This window comes from Musa acuminata, chromosome BXJ1-4 (assembly GCF_036884655.1).
Source record: "Musa acuminata AAA Group cultivar baxijiao chromosome BXJ1-4, Cavendish_Baxijiao_AAA, whole genome shotgun sequence".
NCBI lineage: Eukaryota > Viridiplantae > Streptophyta > Magnoliopsida > Zingiberales > Musaceae > Musa > Musa acuminata.
In genome coordinates, this window is record NC_088330.1 from 1,876,711 (window position 1) to 1,895,000 (window position 18,290).

Genomic DNA, 18,290 nt, shown 5'->3' on the forward strand with positions numbered 1-18,290 from the left:
TTAGTTCCTCCCTCAAATGCTCCTCCGAGATAAGGTGCATGTGCCCCGAAGCTCCCTTCGTCTTTGGCACCATGCAAGATGAGTCTGCTCCGTCAGAACGAAGGACCCATGAAACAACATGATCTCACTCTTGCCTCTGCAAGAGTTCATGTCCTTGACCTCTGTCTAAGGAAAGCATTGTGCCTCTGCTCCATGTTCCAACTTCTATGTTGGCTCCCTTCAAGCGGCTTGAGTACTTCGCCAAGTTACCCCCAAGTTGCTCCACTCCTCGTTTTTGCATTGAGTTGATGGTGGCCCTCGCGCCCACCATTCCACGGGTCAGCCCTCCCTTGAGTCCGATCTCCGTATCGACTCCAAGTGTGCCTTCATTTGTGTTGCTTTGGGTCACTCCCCCACTTGATCTCGCAATGCATCCACCAATGCATTCTCTCAAGCGAGATCATGCGACAACTCCTCGCCGCTTGCTCAGTCCATTGAGCTTCGTGGAGTTGTTGTTTGTTGAGGTACTCCTCCTCAACTTGTGAGGTCCGTCCCACATGATTCTCCCTCTGGAGAGCCGGGACTTATCCCTCCTGGATAACTGTCCCATTGGAGCAACATCTCTCTTTGTTTTGGAGACCACCATCCCCTTGGACTACTCCGATCTACTGAATAAACTGTGCATTGTTCTGCCTCCTGCAAACACACTTGCTAGATTGCGACTCCACGTCAATACAGCCCCCGCTGCACCCCTCAAGGCCTAGCAACATGCTGAACTAGTTGCACCTTTCAGCCTCCTACGGACGTATCCTTCACATGCCGAAGAGAAAGTTTCAATGCTCCATAGCGCCGAGTTTCGGTCGCCTTGGGATGGCCACGAACATTCCATCGTCCGCAAACAAGCCCATGCATGAGTACCAAATTCTTCGAGCTAGCAATTCCCCTCACCTCTGTGAGCTTTGCATAACTCTTTTGGTCGTTGAGCAACTCATTCCACCTTGCATAGTCTCATCCTTTACCAAGCGCCTCGCTTGCCTAGAGCACCATCAAGTATGGTTGTCAACGTTGAGCCGTAGCTCAAACTCAGCCATCCCAACCTTTGTGTGCTCCAAATTCTTCCAAGCTTGCCTGTTCTCGTGGTGCCTCTTGCGCGAAGGGTTGGCCATTCCTCTGAATGCCAATCTCGGATGCCCGCTCCTCCGAGCGACTCCTTTTCCCTACATCTCCATGCCCATTTTCCCGCAAACGGTCACGCGTGTGCTGACTGCCCTCAACGCAGCCCCGCTAGGTCCCCCACGTTTGCATGCTAAGTGCTTCTATGAGTGCTTGTCCCGCTCTGATACCATCTGTCACGGACTTAGCTGGTTTAGCCTAAGTCGTGCGGCATCCTTGCGTGTTCGTCCGCAAAGGTCAGCCTCCTCGAAGCCTCCCATGGTCCCTTAGGTCCCACAAAAGAGAGAACAGGACAGAGAAAAGACCTCACTCGGGATCCACAAGCAAACATCTCCGAATAACACTTTATAGACAATGCAAATTACAAACAGACTTTACAAGCTCTGAACAGTTGCACAACAAAGGGTAAAATGGTCCATTACAGACCGATAAGCTCTCGCGCGTGTCCACATGACACAACCTTTATTTACAAGCCTAAAGAGGCCACTAACTTAACTCAAATGAGACTTTGAAGCCTTCGGCCGCCCCTTTACATTCTGTACAAGGCATGAACATGCCAAAAGACACGGACACACATAAGCATAACATCCAACATCTTGTTTAGAAGTTTGTCCGTGACAGTAGGCTACACCCAAACTCTCAACACGACTAATTAACACCTTTAGAGTTTTAGCCTTCTGGAATATCAGGCGAGGGTAGTGCCAATAGCATCTCACAATCCTTTACATCTCAATGTTAGGCTGAATCCTCTTCTCAATGCTATACCCGAGAAACTAGTGGTCTTTCTTGCATAAATTCATCAAAAATTCATTGGACCCGAGGAGGTATTACCGTAACTGGATCTTGGACACGATAGCCTGGAGTTTTTGGTTGATGACGATAGGATTTGATCTGACGAGATGGGTGATGTTGGAGCAGGAGAAGTCCAAATCCTGTAAAGCTCATAATTTTGAGGCTAGAGTCCTCTCCACGTCAAGGAGAAGCCACTCGGGGTTTAAAGATAGGACCCTTTTCATTTGAGCATTGTCAAAACCATAGTTTTTGAAGAAGCCAAGGATAGAGTAAGGCTAACGACGAGATTCGATGCGGCAAAGGAGCTTCGAGACCTTGGCCGCCTCATCTAGATCGAAGCCACAGGAGCCAACCAAGTATTCAGCCATGAGAATGCACTATGGAACCTCGAAGATGACGAAGTAAGAATCGATTGAAAGAAAAAAAACAGCACTGGTCAAACAACAACGAGAGATGAAGGTAAGGGCAAGAGAGAAAAGTAATGCAACCTATTCATCAATGTCATCGTCTTTTTCTTCTTTTTTGTATGTTGCTTCGCCAAAACCTAACAAAGATGGTATTACCATATCGTAGAGGAACACATTAGAGTCGAAAGTACCTGCAACTTAACCCTTAGAAGTTCGTTACAGTGTTCAAGGAAATTATTTATATTTTTGTTGGTCAAAGATTTCTACGATCGCAATCATCTTTTTCTAATTAAAAATAATAAATGAATTAATAAATAATAAACGACGTGTGAGTCTTAATGCTTGTAAAAGTAGATGGATTAATAATTATACTACCTAAATTATAAAATAAAATCAATGATAATATGCTTATTTAAAGATATTTTATCGTAAAAGTCTCGTCTTTGAATTCAGATCCATTTTAATCCTTATGATTTTGATCATTGATCACTTAAACTTTTACGATTTACTCATCATATAATAATCTATATATTTAAAAAAACGTAACATATAAATTCCTTCCGTTAAGTCTGAGTTAACTCCGTTAAGTCCGAGTTAACAAACATTAAAATCTAATTACGTGACATATTGACTCATAATAAATTATTAATAAAATAATACATAAATTTATATATATATATATATATATATATATATATATATATATATATATATAGTTCTACAAATTGAAAGGATCTCAATCTTTTAAAGATAAAATTCTCCACAAATATAAACAAAACTTACAAAGATCATTAGAATTAACAAAACTTACAAAGAGCATTAGTTTTTTTTGCTACTGCAACAACTTTTGTTGGAAAAATATCTCCATCCAGCAACTAGATGCCTTATCCATCAACTAGTTCTCAGGCAAGAAAGTACATAATATAATTCTTGGCTGATAACAAGTCAAGCCTTTGACAGAAAAACATTTCTATGATGATCAACAAGTATTAGGGTGCAAATCCACTATGGCGTCTGTTGATCCTAAGGACTCAACGAAGATGAAAAATTATCCAGAAAATTCCAATTTCTGTCACAAGAATAACCAGTGCTTCTGTTTAATTTGACAGAGGACCTACCAGCAAAAGATGCTGTGACTATAATTTCTCCAGGGCCAATGATGCATCAAAACCTAAAAGAAAGCACAAAGCAAAAGAATTAGCATGCTACAATGCCTCAGGGAAGATTATTTTGATTTTTTTGTCCAGAGACAACAATACATCAACGTGTTAATAAAACGAACACACCTAAAGACATTCAAATATAGAGCTGAGACTAGCAGCTATAAAACAACAAAGTCTAGATGCCTTATCCATCAACTAGTTCTCAGGCAAGAAAGTACATAATATAATTCTTGGCTGATAACAAGTCAAGCCTTTGACAGAAAAACATTTCTATGATGATCAACAAGTATTAGGGTGCAAATCCACTATGGCGTCTGTTGATCCTAAGGACTCAACGAAGATGAAAAATTATCCAGAAAATTCCAATTTCTGTCACAAGAATAACCAGTGCTTCTGTTTAATTTGACAGAGGACCTACCAGCAAAAGATGCTGTGACTATCATTTCTCCAGGGCCAATGATGCATCAAAACCTAAAAGAAAGCACAAAGCAAAACAATTAGCATGCTACAATGCCTCAGGGAAGATTATTTTGATTTATTTGTCCAGAGACAACAATACATCAACGTGTTAATAAAACGAACACACCTAAAGACAAATTCAGATATAGAGCTGAGACTAGCAGCTATAAAACAACAGAGTAGCACATAAAAGAATCTGGCGAACAAAGGGCTGCAATTAAATTCCAGATTACATGTTGCTATTAGGCAATAAATTTAGAGATGCTTTATAGTCACATTGAAGCTCAAGTAACATAAAAACAACGTGCACTTGACTTGCAGATCACCTTTTTGTCATATAGCTCTTACAGATATGACAATAAGAAGATCCCCAATACAGGATGCAAAATAAACATATAGTAGCAAAGGCCAAAAAAGTTGAAAATATGGATTTTCATAGTGCATAAACCACTATAACTACATATCATAAATATAATTAAAGATTCAAACTGTCAGAAATATCTTGACTCGAGTTTGACTGTGGGCAAAATACATTTTGGGAAGGGTTTTTTTACTTCGATTTGGGAAGGTTGAAGTTGGTATCATATGACAGTGGACAACATACATTTTGGGAAGGGTGAAATTGATTTACAAGAAGCCAGCGAGTCTCATTTCTCTTTCATTCCTGAAGACTGGGCATTGGCTGAATTTTGCCTATAAAAGTAGCTCCTAGAATTATATTTACTTTCCCAATTTGTTCAACATAGCCTTACTATTGTAATCGAACTAGCACACTGCATATGCCAACCTCTGGACAGTAACACCTGCTAAAAGGGCAATTTCTGAGAACACTGTTAATTCACTTCATTTGCACCAAACACTCTGCAAACCGAACTAACACCCACGTATTTTGGATTGATAAGAACATGTTATGCTCAATATGACAAAGTCATAAGAGGAGAGGAAAATATCATCCAAACATCAGTAATACACAGAGCAAAATAATAATACTCATTGCCAACAATTGAAAAAACATCCCATCAAGTCACATCATTTTTAATATAGTAAACGTCTAAATATAATTTTATTAGATAATCAGCTAAGGATTTCACCTACCCATAACAGAACACTTCTTCAATCCTTAGTTCCCTAGCTATGGACCATCTGAAATATGTAATTTTCAGCTCGCTAGGGATTATCTTAGTAGAAACAGGACGTCAAGAAATCTAATCATGTGTCACGCAATCAGGTTATAAGAATCATAATATGAAAAGGCAAGCATAAACTAGAATAGAAGATCTCATAATTTCTTCATGAGAAAAGCACATCCAGCAATGCGCTTAGCTGGAACAGAACTTGTCCAACCACTCGGGATGAAACAAGCTCCTTATAGATTAAGAACTCAATTCATATCACATTCCAAGCTATTACTTCATTACTTGAATGGAATGGTGCACCACTCACAATGGTAGAAGCACGTCTACAATCTCGTATCATCATGTTGGAAGACTACTAATCCCATTCGAAACTGCCTACTAATGCTGTCAATCTTGTTCATCAAACTAATCAATTAAGAAAGAGAACAAAATTTGACAAACAAAATACACAAAAAGAGGATGATACTCAACATCGTTTCTCTTTTTTGGGTTTTGGATTTGGATAGGAGAGTAGCAAAGTGATATAAAAGGTGATCGACCATGACCGTAAATCAAAAGCTTCATCCTCCACCTCAAAATCACCTAAGCGTCCTACCCAGTCATCCAAAAGAATCCTACTTCTTATCATTTCGAAAATTAACCAAAACTCAAACCTAATTACCAAATATCCATAGCCAAATCAATTAAAACATTTAGGTGTCGAACAACCTACAGAAGTTTGATATCTTCCAGTAGACTTAAAACGAACAAAACAAGAATAACAACCACATCTACAGAAAGTGATTATCAACAAGCAATTAACTATATCGACAATATCATAGCAAATCTTCTCATCAATCTTCATTTTCTTGCTTCATTTGTGCATCCAAGTTCATCTTACATTCATAAAGAAAAAAAGTAAATGGCAGGAATTATTTGGTTGCAAACTGCAGATAAAAGTTTAATGGCAGATATCACACTACATGGATGCAAACAGTTATGCAGAGAGTGGAAAATTGGAATATGGTACAATACCTTGCACCATGCATTATGCACCTGCAGTATCAAAGAGCATTTCTGTTTTTGGGGCTACATTATACAATTCAATGAGTTCTGGAAACTCCTTGTAGCGGAAGACGAACTTCTCCAGAAATTTCTTCTCTGTATATGACATGTATGTGTCCATTCGGAGGTTACCGTTGTGAACTCCCCTTGACTTCAGGCCCATCAATATCCGATACCTGGGAATCAATCTTTTCTCCAAACTCATCGTCAAAATCACTGGCCGGTGTGCAAGATAATACGGAGCGCATCTGGTTTCATTGACCAAGAACTCCATCTTTCTCTGCAAACTCTTTAAAGAATATGCCACAATAGCAGGAGCCTTTCTGAATGCAACAAGGAAATCATCCTCGGACCACCCGAAACCCTTGAAGAACTCCAAGTGAGCCTTGAAGTTCTTCTCGGAGACACAGTGGAGCACACTCAGGGTGTGGAGGAACATCCCTGAGGTGCGAGCTACTCCCAAACCCTCGACACGACTGATTAACGCCTTCAGGGTTTCAGCATTCCGGGTTATGAGGAGGTGATATTGCCGTAGGATCATTGAGAGCTTCTGATCCGTGATCCCGCAATCCCTTAGAATTTCAATGTTAGGCTGGATCGTCTTCTCGATGCTACACCCGAGAAACCACCTGTTTTTCTTGCACAATTTCACCAAAAAGTCGTTGGACCCAAGGAGGCCTTGCCATAATTGGATCTTGGACAAGATGGTCTGGGATTTGTGGCTGATGACGCCGTTATTCGAGCTGACGAGGTGGGTAATGTCGGAGCAGGAGAAGCCCAGATCCTGCAAAGCTCGGAACTTTGGGGCCAGAGTCTTCTCCACGTCGAGGAGAAGCCACCGGGGGTTGACAGATAGGACCCTTTTCATTTGAGCATTATCAAAACCGTGGCTTTTGAAGAAGCCAAGGACGGAGTCAGGCTGATGGCGCGATTCAATGCGGCCAAGGAGCTTCGAGGCCTTGGCCGCCTCATCCGGATCGAAGCCACAGGAGCTGACCAGGTATTCAGCCATGAAGCTGCTCTGTGGAGCCCCGGAGGCGGCGGAAAAAGAATGGGTTGAGAGAAAAACGGCAGCATCGGCCGGACGACGGCGAGGGATGAAGGTGAAGGCTTTGAACAAGAGAGACGAACGGCGACCTATTAATCAACGTCATCGTCGTCTACTTGTCCTTCTTTGTATGTTCCTTCTCTTCTCCGAAACCTAGCGATGGTGGTGTTGGTGCGTCTGAAGGAAACTGGCCGGCAGTACCTGCTTCCAAAACCCTAGAAGTGCGTCACTGATGTCCGAGGAACTCTTTTGTTCGGTCGGAGATTTCTGCGACCGCATGCCTTTTTTTTTCAGCTACTTTTTTTGTGTGCCAACATAAAAAAAAAAAAAAAACTAATCCGATTTAGTTTTATAGAACCCTAATTTACCTCTTATTTTTCACTAAGTTATTTATGTCACATATCTCCAATAAAACGAGGGATTTTTTATCATTGATTATCCACCTTTCACTATTGTTAGATTATTGGAATCTTCATTCGTCGACATAGCATATAAAGAAGTTTTTGTTGATGTATTAGCCAAATCCTTTATTTTAAGATATTGCCTAAGCCTTTGTTGTATTGTCAAAGCCTTCGATGCATCACTAAAAGCCTTCAATGTATTAGCTTTGCCAAAATATTTATCGTACAATGTTAATTACCATAGCTTAGATTCCTAATGTGGTCATCATGGAACTTGTCTTACCTATGATCGAAATTGCCTTAAAGCATCGTCGGTTTAAAATTTTCCAAAGCTATAGTTTTTTGTGTTGTTTGAGTTTATTTTTTCAACGCAAAATATTATTCCTAAATTCTTTAAAATTTAAAATATTAATCTTACAAAACTTTTTCTAGGTGAGAATTGAGTGATTTTTTAGAGCACAATAACTAAAACTCTTGAAATCCACACCATGTGAGTTTGTAACGGTGATATCAATCGAGAAACTAGTTCTATAAAGTTTTTTAACGTTGCATTAGTTAGTATATCTTGGATAGTACTGTTTTGAAACAATGTTTAGTATTAGGTGTCTACATCTTCATTTCATTTATATTTATTTGCTATTATAGATTTTCAATATCATTTGAATATGCCAAACTATTTTTGATAGGAAAATATTTAGCATTCTAGATTAATCAAGAGTTTTAACCAAACATAACTTTTGTCACTTCCAAAATCAGAAGTATTCACGAAGGATATACTTCCATACAATTTCAAACTTTAAACATTGAATTGGAAGTAAGCCAAGTTAAAAGGATCTACTTTCGTACAACTTTAATCTATATTTTTGGAAGTAATCATGAGATACATGATTAGATTAAAGAATCCATTTTCGCATAAATCCTAACTTTAATTTGAATGAGACATTTTTAATCGATGAGACTGAAAATAGTTATAAGATATTTGAATAACCTAATTTTGATCATAATGTTTTGTTGTCTACACTAGCAAGAGATGGACTTTTTTTTTATAATATATCTATTCAATTTTTAACAAATATGACATAATATTATAAAGCATTATGAATTATTATTAATATTAAATATGAAGTTAACATTGCACAATTGATCTTACAAGCCTTATTATAATCATGTTTTAGTTGAATTATGAAAGTGGACTTTGATATGAAGTTAACATTGCGCAACTAAGTTATATTCAATTAGAGCACCTATTCAAAAAAACCTCTAATTTAAATAATTAAATATCATAAAATTTTTATATATTAAAACTGTTATTGATCATGTTATAATCATGTCCTACTAAATCTGTGAAAATCTATGTTAGTTTAGTAGAAGTCAAAATTGAACTAAGTTACACATATCACAAAACATATTAAAAAAAATCTATAATTTTAATAATTGAATTTCATAAAATCCTCCAAAAATAAAAAAAATAGAACTGATCATATTAGTATTATGAATAGATAATTTCATGAAATTTTGGATTGATTTGGCTGAATTTAAACCCAAGTACAATCAAAATCGAATAGGTTACATTTATTCATAGAATATACACAAAAAATCCTTAATTTTGATAATTAAATTTCATAAAATCCTTGAAAAATTGGAAAATATATTGTTAATTATCTTAACATCATGTTTCATTAAAGTTTGAGTTGCTTTTGTTAAAGGTGATCCAAAAGTACCTATTGGTTTGGTTGAAGTTGACCCAACATTTATATATATATGATATAAACACTTTTCAAATATCACTTTTACATAAAAAAAATATTTATCAAATTTCGTGTATAGTACACATCATAGTAGCAACACATCAAAGACATACCATTTAACTTTCAGAACAATGACATACAATTGTATACAATAGGAACAAGCGTGTATATCACAATAGATATTACAGTAGTGACACATCAAAGACATCATTCAATTTACATACATACAACATCCTAGTACTCGCAAACCAGAGATATATAATTCAATTTTCACAACAATGACATATAATTATATACCATACGAATACACATACACATCATAATACAATCATAGTAGCCGACATTCTACATTTACAACAACATACAATTATAAATGATATGGTATTCTATTACATGTTTGACATGGTACCAATTATGGTATCCGGATCTCAAAACAACATCTCATATCTAATGAGCAAAACTATCACATTATCACAATCAATTCTCCTAAATTGTGACAAAATGAACTTCATTCAATATAGCATTTGCAATTTCCATCCGAAATAACATGTGTGAAATTTATTTCTTTGTACATCAATAAGTGATCCATATATCTTATCATGAATACAATTCAGTCATTGCTAGAAAATGTGTTAATCAATTAGTAAAATCACCACGATGAATCATCAAAATAAATTAAGCAAACACTACTGATTCGTCTTGCCGTGGGCATTTCACAACTTTCAACTTCCACCCTTACTAAGAATCTTCTCATAAATATCAAGGTGGAGACTGCTAAAATCAACAGCAGATATTTTCTTAAACATTTATATCTGTTTATAAATAAATAAATAGTCAATGCCAGAAATAAATATAATTCACCAACTAATTCCAAGTACACTTACCACTGATTTTAAACTGTCTGAATGCAGTTTTTTGGGGAGAGAGGGAGAGAGAGAGAGAGAGAGAGGGAGAGAGAGATACAATGGAAATAGAAATTCTTCTGAAGATCTATGAATCACCATATGCCAATGTTCCTTGTGACAAAACTATTTCTTAGGAAGTCAGTGAGGGCAGTTTTGAAGCTTATATTTGAATTCTTCATCCCAAATGCATGATATACTTCCTACAGTTTAAAACAAAAAATATATTAGTTCTCAATTCATTACAAAGTAATCATTATTAATACAAGAACATAAATATACGTCACAAACTTGAAACCAACTCTACATAATCATTGATGGCCAAAATTTATGTCCCATTAGCATTACATTACGACTAATAAGCATCGATCATCTCTCTGTCAGTAAAATCACCTTCCTTGTGATAAATGTTCATCCATCTTGTGTTGAGACAACTTGGGAATATCAACTTTTCATCACTTATATCAGATGTTATATTTTCCTTTAGATAAATTATTTTTTATAAGAAACATGAGCTATATTTTAATACTTGATAGATTTTTAACCAATAAAGCCTTTGGACATTCGACTATGTCGCTCCTGATTCATCATTCCACATTCTAGGTGTGATGGAATGAACTATGGATGACTCTTGATAATCTTTACATCCAATAATTTCATTGAGGATTAAGGTGATAAGATGTTTGAGTCTCTGATCACGAAGAATCTTTAGTAATTTCTTATTTTTATCTCGATACTTTTAACAATTGGTGCATATTTGTTTTGTAACTATAATAGAAGTATCCTGCAAATAAAATAATTTGATAAATGCACCAAATGCAGAATACTACAACATCATAACATATCACATTCAATGGAAAATAAAAAGACCCATTGCCAACAATTGAAAAAACATCCCATCAAGTCTCATAATTATTAATATAGTAAACGTCTAACTATAATTTTATTAGATAATCAGTCAAGGATTTCACCTTGCCGGAACAGAACACTTCTTCAATCCTTAGCTCCCTAACTATGGACCATCTGAAATATGTAATTTTCAGCTCGATAAGGATTATCTTAGTAGAAACAGGATGTCAAGAAAACTAATCATGTGTCATGCAATCAGCTTATAAGAATCATTATATGAAAAGGCAAGCATAAACTAGAATAGAAGATCTCATAATTTCATCATGAGAAAAGCACATCCAGCACTTAGGACGAAACAAGCTCCTTATAGATTAAGAATTCAATTCATATCACATTCCAAGCTATTACTTCATTACTCGAATGGAATGGTGCACCACTCACAATGGTAGAAACACGTCTACAATCTCTTATCATCATGTTGGAAGACTACTATTCCCATTCGAAACTGCGTACCAATGCTGTCAATCTTGTTCATCAAACTAACCAATTAAGAAAGAGAACAAAATTTGACAAACAAAATACACAAAAAGAGGATGATACTCAACATCGTTTCTCTTTTTTGGGTTTTGGATTTGGATAGGAGAGTAGCAAAGTTATATAAAAGGTGACCGACCCTTACCCTAAATCAAAAGGTTCATCCTCCACCTCCAAATCACCTAAGCATCCTACCCAGTCATCCAAACGAATCCTACTTCTTATCATTTCAAAAATTTACCAAATATCCATAGCCAAATCAATTAAAACATTTAGGTGTCGAACAACCTACATAAGTCTGATATCTTCCAGTAGACTTAAAACAAACAGGACAAGAATAACAAGTTAACAACTACATCTACAGAAAGTGATTATCAACAAGCAATTAACTATATCAACAATATCATTGCAAATCTTCTCATCATTCTTCATTTTCTTGCTATATGTGTGCATCCAAGTTCATCTTACATTCACAAAGAAAAAAAGTAAATGGCAGGAATTATTTGGTTGCAAACTGCAAATTAAAGTTGAATGGCAGGAATCACACTACATGGATGCAAACAGTTATGCAGACAGTGGAAAATTAGAACCTAGAAACACAACTTGCAGGTACAATACCTTGCACCATGCATTATGCACTTGCAGTATCAAAGAGCATTTCTGTTTTTGGGGCTACATTATACAATTCAATGAGTTCTGGAAACTCCTTGTAGCGGAAGACGAACTTCTCCAGAAATTTCTTCTCTGCATATGACATGTATGTGCTCAATTGGAGGTTACCGATGTGAACTCCCCTTGACTTCAGGCCCATCAATATCTGATATCTTGGAATCAACCTTTTCTCCAAACTCACCAACAAAATCCCTGACCGGTGTGCAAGATAAGACGGAGTGCATCTGGTTTCATTTACCAAGAACTCCATCTTTCTCTGCAAATTCTTTAAAGAACATGCCACAAGAGTAGGAGTCTTTCTGAATGCAGCAAGGAAATCATCCTCGGACCACCCGAAACCCTTGAAGAACTCCAAGTGAGCCTTGAATTTCTTCTCGGAGACGTTGTGGAGCACAGTCAGGGTCAAGGGGAACATCCCTGAGGTGCGAGCTACTCCCAAATCCTCGACACGACTGATTAACGCCTTCAGGGTTTCAGCCTTCTGGGCTAAGAGGAGGGGGCGGTGCCGTAGGATCATTGAGAGCTTCTGATCCGTGATCCCGAAATCCCTTAGAATCTCAATGTTAGGCTGGATCTTCTTCTCGATGCTATACGAGAGAAACCACCTGTTTCTCTTGCATAACTTCATCAGTAAATCGTTGGACCCGAGGGTGCCTTGCCAAAATTGTATCTTGGACAAGACGTTCTGGAGTTTGTGGCTGATGACGGCGTTATTCGAGCTGACGAGGTGGGTAATGTCGGAGCAGGAGAAGCCCAGATCCTGCAAAGCTCGGAACTTTGGGGCCAGAGTCTTCTCCACGTCGAGGAGAAGCCACTGGGGGTTTACAGATAGGACCCTTTTCATCTGAGTATTATCAAAACCGTGGCTTTTGAAGAAGCCAAGGACGGAGTCAGGCTGATGGCGGGATTCGATGCCGCTAAGGAGCTTCGAGGCCTTGGCCGCCTCATCCGGATCGAAGCCACAGGAGCTGACCAGGTATTCAGCCATGAAGCTGCTCTGTGGAGCACCGGAGACGGCGGAATAAGAATGGGTTGAGAGAAAACCGGCAGCATCGGCCGGACGACGGCGAGGGATGAAGGTGAAGGCTTTGAACAAGAGAGAGACGAACGGCGACCTATTCATCAACGTCATCGTCGTCTACTTCTCCTTGTTTGTATGTTCCTTCTCTTCTCCAAGACCTAGCGATGGTGGTGTTGCTGCGTCCGAAGGAAACTGGCTGGAAGTACCTGCTTCCAAAACCCTAGAAGTGCGTCACTGTGTCCGAGGAACTCTTTTGTTCGGTCGGAGATTTCTGCGACCGCATGCCTTTTTTTTTCCAGCTACTTTATTTTGTCGGAAGCTGCTCTGTCCGAGATGGACTTTTTTTATAATATATCTATACAAGATTTTAGCAAATATGACATAATATTATAAAGCATTTTGAACTATTATTAATATTAAATATGAAGTTAACATTGTACAATTAATCTTACAATCCTTATTATAATAATGTTTTAGTTGAATTATGAAAGTGGACTTTGATATGAAGTTAACATTGCGCAACTAAGTTATATTTAATTAGAGCACCTATTCAAAAAAAACCTCTAATTTAAATAATAAAACATTATAAAAAATTTAAATATTAAAAATGATATTATTCATGTTATAATCATGTCCTCCTAAATCTGTGAAAATCTATGTTAGTTTAGTAGAAGTCAAAATTGAACTAAGTTACACATATCACAAAACATATTAAAAAAATCTATAATTTTAATAATTTAATTTCATAAAATCCTCCAAAAAAAAAATAGAACTGATCATATTAGCATTATGAATAGATAATTTCATGAAATTTTGGATTGATTTGGCTGAATTTGATCCAAGTACAATCAAAATTGAATTAGGTTACATTTATTCATAGAATATACACAAAAAAATCATTAATTTTGATAATTAAGTTTCATAAAATCCTTGAAAAAATGGAAAATATTTTGTTAATTATCTTGATATCATGTTTCATTAAAGTTTGAGTTGCTTTTGTTAAAGGTGATCCAAAAGTACCTCTTGGTTTGGTTGAAGTTGACCCAACATTTATATATGATATAAACACTTTTCAAATATCACTTTTACATAAAAGAAATATTTAGCAAATTTCGTATAAAGTACACATCATAGTAGCAACACATCAAAGACATACCATTCAACTTCCAGAACAATGACATACAATTGTATACAATAGGAACAAGTCGTACACATCACAATACATATTATTGTAGTGACACAACAAATACATATCATTCAATTTTCATAACAATGATATATATACATATACATATACATATGTGCATATTTTAGTAAACATCCTAATACTCGCATACCAGAGATATATAATTCAACTTTCACAACAATGACATAAAATTATATACCATATGAATATACATACACATCATAATACAATCGTATCATAATACAATCGTAGTAGCCGACATTCAACATTTATAACAACATACAATTATAAATGATATGGTATTTTATTACATGTTTGACATGGTACCAATTATGGTATCCGGATGTCAAAACAACATATCTCATATTGCGTAAAACTATCACATTATCACAATCAATTCTCTTAAATTGCGACAAAATAAACTTCAATCAATATAGCATTTGCAATTTCCATCCGAAACAACATGTCGCTTTATGAGAAATTTATTTCTTTGTACATCAATAAGTGATCCATATATCTTATCATGAACACAGTTCAGTCATTGCTAAAAAATGTGTCAATCAATTAGTAAAATCACCACAATGAATCATCAAAATAAATTAAGCAAACACTTACGTTTCGTCTTGCTGTGGGCATTTCACAACTTTCAACTTCCACCCTTACTAAGAATCTTCTCATAAATATCAAGGTGGAGAGTGCTAAAATCAACAGCAGACATTTTCTTAAACATTTATATCTATTTTCAAATAAATAAATATTCAATGCCAGAAATAAATATAATTCACCAACTAATTCCAAGTTACACTTACCACAGATTTTAAACTGTCTGAATGTAGTTTTTTGGGGGGAGAGAGAGAGAGAGAGAGAGAGAGAGAGAGAGAGAGAGAGAGAGAGAGAGAGAGAGAGAGGGAGAGGGAGAGGGAGAGAGAGATACAATGGAAATAGACATTCTTTTGAAGATCTATGAATCACCATATGCCAATGTTCTTTGTGACAAAAGCATTTCTTAGGAAGTCATTGACGGCGGTTTTGAAGCTTATATTTGAATTCTTCAACCCAAATGCATAATATACTTCCTACAGTTCAAAACAAAAAATATATTAGTTCTCAATTCATTACAAAGTAATCATTATTAATAACATAACATAAATATACGTCACAAACTTGAAACCAACTTTACATAAACATTGATGGCCAAAATTTATGTCCCATTAGCATTACATTATGACAAATATAGACTAATAAGCATCGATCATCTCTCTGTCAGTAAAATCACCTTCATTGTGATAAATGTTCATCCATTTTGTGTTGAGACAACTTGGGAATATCAATTTTTCATCACTTATATCAGATGTTATATTTTCCTTTTAAGTAAATTGTGTTTCTAAAAACATATGGGCTATATTTTAAAACTTGATAGATTTTTAACCAATAAAGCCTTTGGACATTAATTTCATTGAGGATTAAGGTGATAAGATGTTCAAGTCTATGATCACGAAGGATCTTTAGTAATTTCTTATTTTTATGTCGATACTTTTAACAATTGGTGCATATTTGTTTTGTAACTATAATAGAAGTATCCTGCAAGTAAAATAATTTGATAAATGCACCAAATGCAGAATACTACAACATCATAACATATCACATTCAATTGAAAATAATAATACTCATTGCCAACAATTGAAAAAACACCCCATCAAGTCTCATCATTATTAATATAGTAAACGTCTATCTATAATTTTATTAGATAATCAGCTAAGGATTTCACCTTGCCGGAACAGAACACTTCTTCAATCCTTAGCTCCCAAGCTATGGACCATCTGAAATATGTAATTTTCAGCTCGATAGGGATTATCTTAGCAGAAACAGGACATCAAGAAATCTAATCATGTGGCATGCAATCAGCTTATAAGAATCATAATATGAAAAGGCAAGCATAAACTGGAATAGAAGATCTCATAAGTTCATCAAGAGAAAAGCACAGCCAGCAATGCGCTTAGCTGTAACAGAACTTGTCCGACCACTCGGGACAAAACAAGCTCCTTATAGGCTAAGAACTCAATTCATATCACATTCTAAGTTATTACTTCATCACTCGAATGGAATAGTGCACCACACACAACAGTAGAAACATGTCCACAATCACTTATCATCATGTTGGAAGACTACTAATCCATTCGAAACTGTATACTAATGCTGTCAATCTTGTTCATCAAACTAATTAATTAAGAAAGAGAACAAAATTTGACAAACAAAATACACAAAAAGAGGATGATACTTAACATCGTTTCTCTTTTTTGGGTTTTGGATTTGGACAGGAGAGTAGCAAAGTTATATAAAAGGTGACCGAACCTTATCCTAAATCAAAAGCCTCTTCCTCCGCCTCAAAATCACCTAAGCATCCTACCCAGTCATCCAAAAGAATTCAACTTCTTGTCATTTCGAAAATTAACCAAAACTCAAACCCTAAATTACCAAATATCCATAGCCAAATCAATTAAAACATTTAGGTGTCGAACACCCTACATAAGTCTGATATCTTCCAGTAGACTTAAAACAAACAGGACAAGAATAACAAGTTAACAACCACATCTACAGAAAGTGATTATCAACAAGCAACTAACTATATCAACAATATCATTGCAAATCTTCTCATCATTCTTCATTTTCTTGCTATATGTGTGCATCCAAGTTCCATCTTACATTCACAAAGAAAAAAAGTAACTGGCAGGAATTATTTGGTTGCAAACTGCAAATTAAAGTTGAATGGCAGGAATCACACTACATGGATGCAAACAGTTATGCAGACAGTGGAAAATTAGAACCTAGAAACACAACTTGCGGGTACAATACCTTGCACCATGCATTATGCACTTGCAGGATCAAAGAGCAGTTTGGGTTTTTGGGGCTACATTATACAATTCAATGAGTTCTGGAAACTCCTTGTGGCGGATGACGAACTTCTCCAGAAATTTCTTCTCTGGATATAACATGTATGTGCTCATTTGGAGGTTACCGATGTGAACTCCCCTTGACTTCAGGCCCGTCAATATCCGATATCTTGGAATCAACGTTTTCTCCAAACTCACCAACAAAATCCGTGGCCGCCGTGCAAGATAAGACGGAGCGCATCTGGTTTCATTGACCAAGAACTCCATCTTTCTCTGCAAACTCTTTAAAGAACATGCCACAAGAGTAGGAGTCTTTCTGAATGCAGCAAGGAAATCATCCTCGGACCACCCGAAACCCTTGAAGTACTCCAAGTGAGCCTTGAAGTTCTTCTCGGAGATGCAGTGGAGCACACTCAGGGTCTGGAGGAACATCCCTGAGGTGCGAGCTACTCCCAAACCCTCGACACGACTGATTAACGCCTTCAGGTATTCAGCATTCCGAATTATGAGGAGGGGGCGGTGCCGTAGGATCATTGAGAGCTTCTGATCCGTGATCCCGCAATCCCTTAGAATTTCAATGTTAGGCTGGATCTTCTTCTCGATGCTATACCCGAGAAACCACCTGTTTCTCTTGCATATCTTCATCAGTAAGTCTTTGGACCCGAGGGTGCCTTGCCAAAATTGGATCTTGGACAAGATGGTCTGGGTTTTGTGGCTGATGGCGCGGTTATTCGATCTGACGAGGTGGGCGATGTCGGAGCAGGAGAAGCCCAGATCCTGCAAAGCTCGGAACTTTGGGGCCAGGTTCTTCTCCACGTCGAGGAGAAGCCACCGGGGGTTTGCAGATATGACCATTTTCACCTGGGTGTTATCAAAACCGTAGCT

The 18,290-nt window shown here is 36.8% G+C and overlaps 2 protein-coding genes across 8 annotated transcripts in view; both read right to left on the minus strand.

The window, feature by feature from the left end:
- Positions 1-3,120: 3,120 nt before the first annotated feature.
- Positions 3,121-18,290, minus strand: part of LOC103980316 (transcription termination factor MTERF15, mitochondrial-like) — a 15,646-nt gene continuing 476 nt past the window's right edge. The window contains exons 1-3 of one of the 6 annotated variants that reach the window (XR_010497480.1): positions 17,368-18,290; positions 3,933-3,985; positions 3,121-3,522 (exon numbers count right to left, since the gene is read on the minus strand). The exon at positions 17,368-18,290 is cut by the window's right edge and continues 475 nt beyond it. Coding sequence is in view for 2 of the 6 variants with exons in the window: in XM_065155668.1 (XP_065011740.1) it covers positions 6,137-7,165 (1,029 nt within the window). In the remaining 4 variants the exon portion in view is untranslated. Of the gene's footprint in view, positions 3,523-3,561; positions 3,986-6,123; positions 7,462-15,265; positions 15,591-16,282; positions 16,335-17,367 lie in introns of those variants that run through there. The other 5 variants (XR_010497484.1, XR_010497479.1, XR_010497478.1 and 2 more) reach the window with 5 other exon arrangements.
- Positions 10,126-13,621, minus strand: LOC135640863 (transcription termination factor MTERF6, chloroplastic/mitochondrial-like). Of its 2 annotated transcripts, XR_010497477.1 has the most exons (3): positions 12,254-13,621; positions 11,224-11,275; positions 10,126-10,455 (listed from the first exon to the last, which is right to left on the minus strand). XR_010497477.1 is itself a non-coding variant. In XM_065155648.1 (2 exons), exon 1 carries the CDS (start codon positions 13,437-13,439, stop codon positions 12,267-12,269), a length of 1,173 nt encoding a protein of 390 aa, XP_065011720.1. In that variant the 5' UTR covers positions 13,440-13,621; the 3' UTR covers positions 10,126-10,455; positions 12,254-12,266. The 2 variants fall into 2 exon arrangements, 1 of the variants encoding a protein (XP_065011720.1); XM_065155648.1 differs by lacking the exon at positions 11,224-11,275.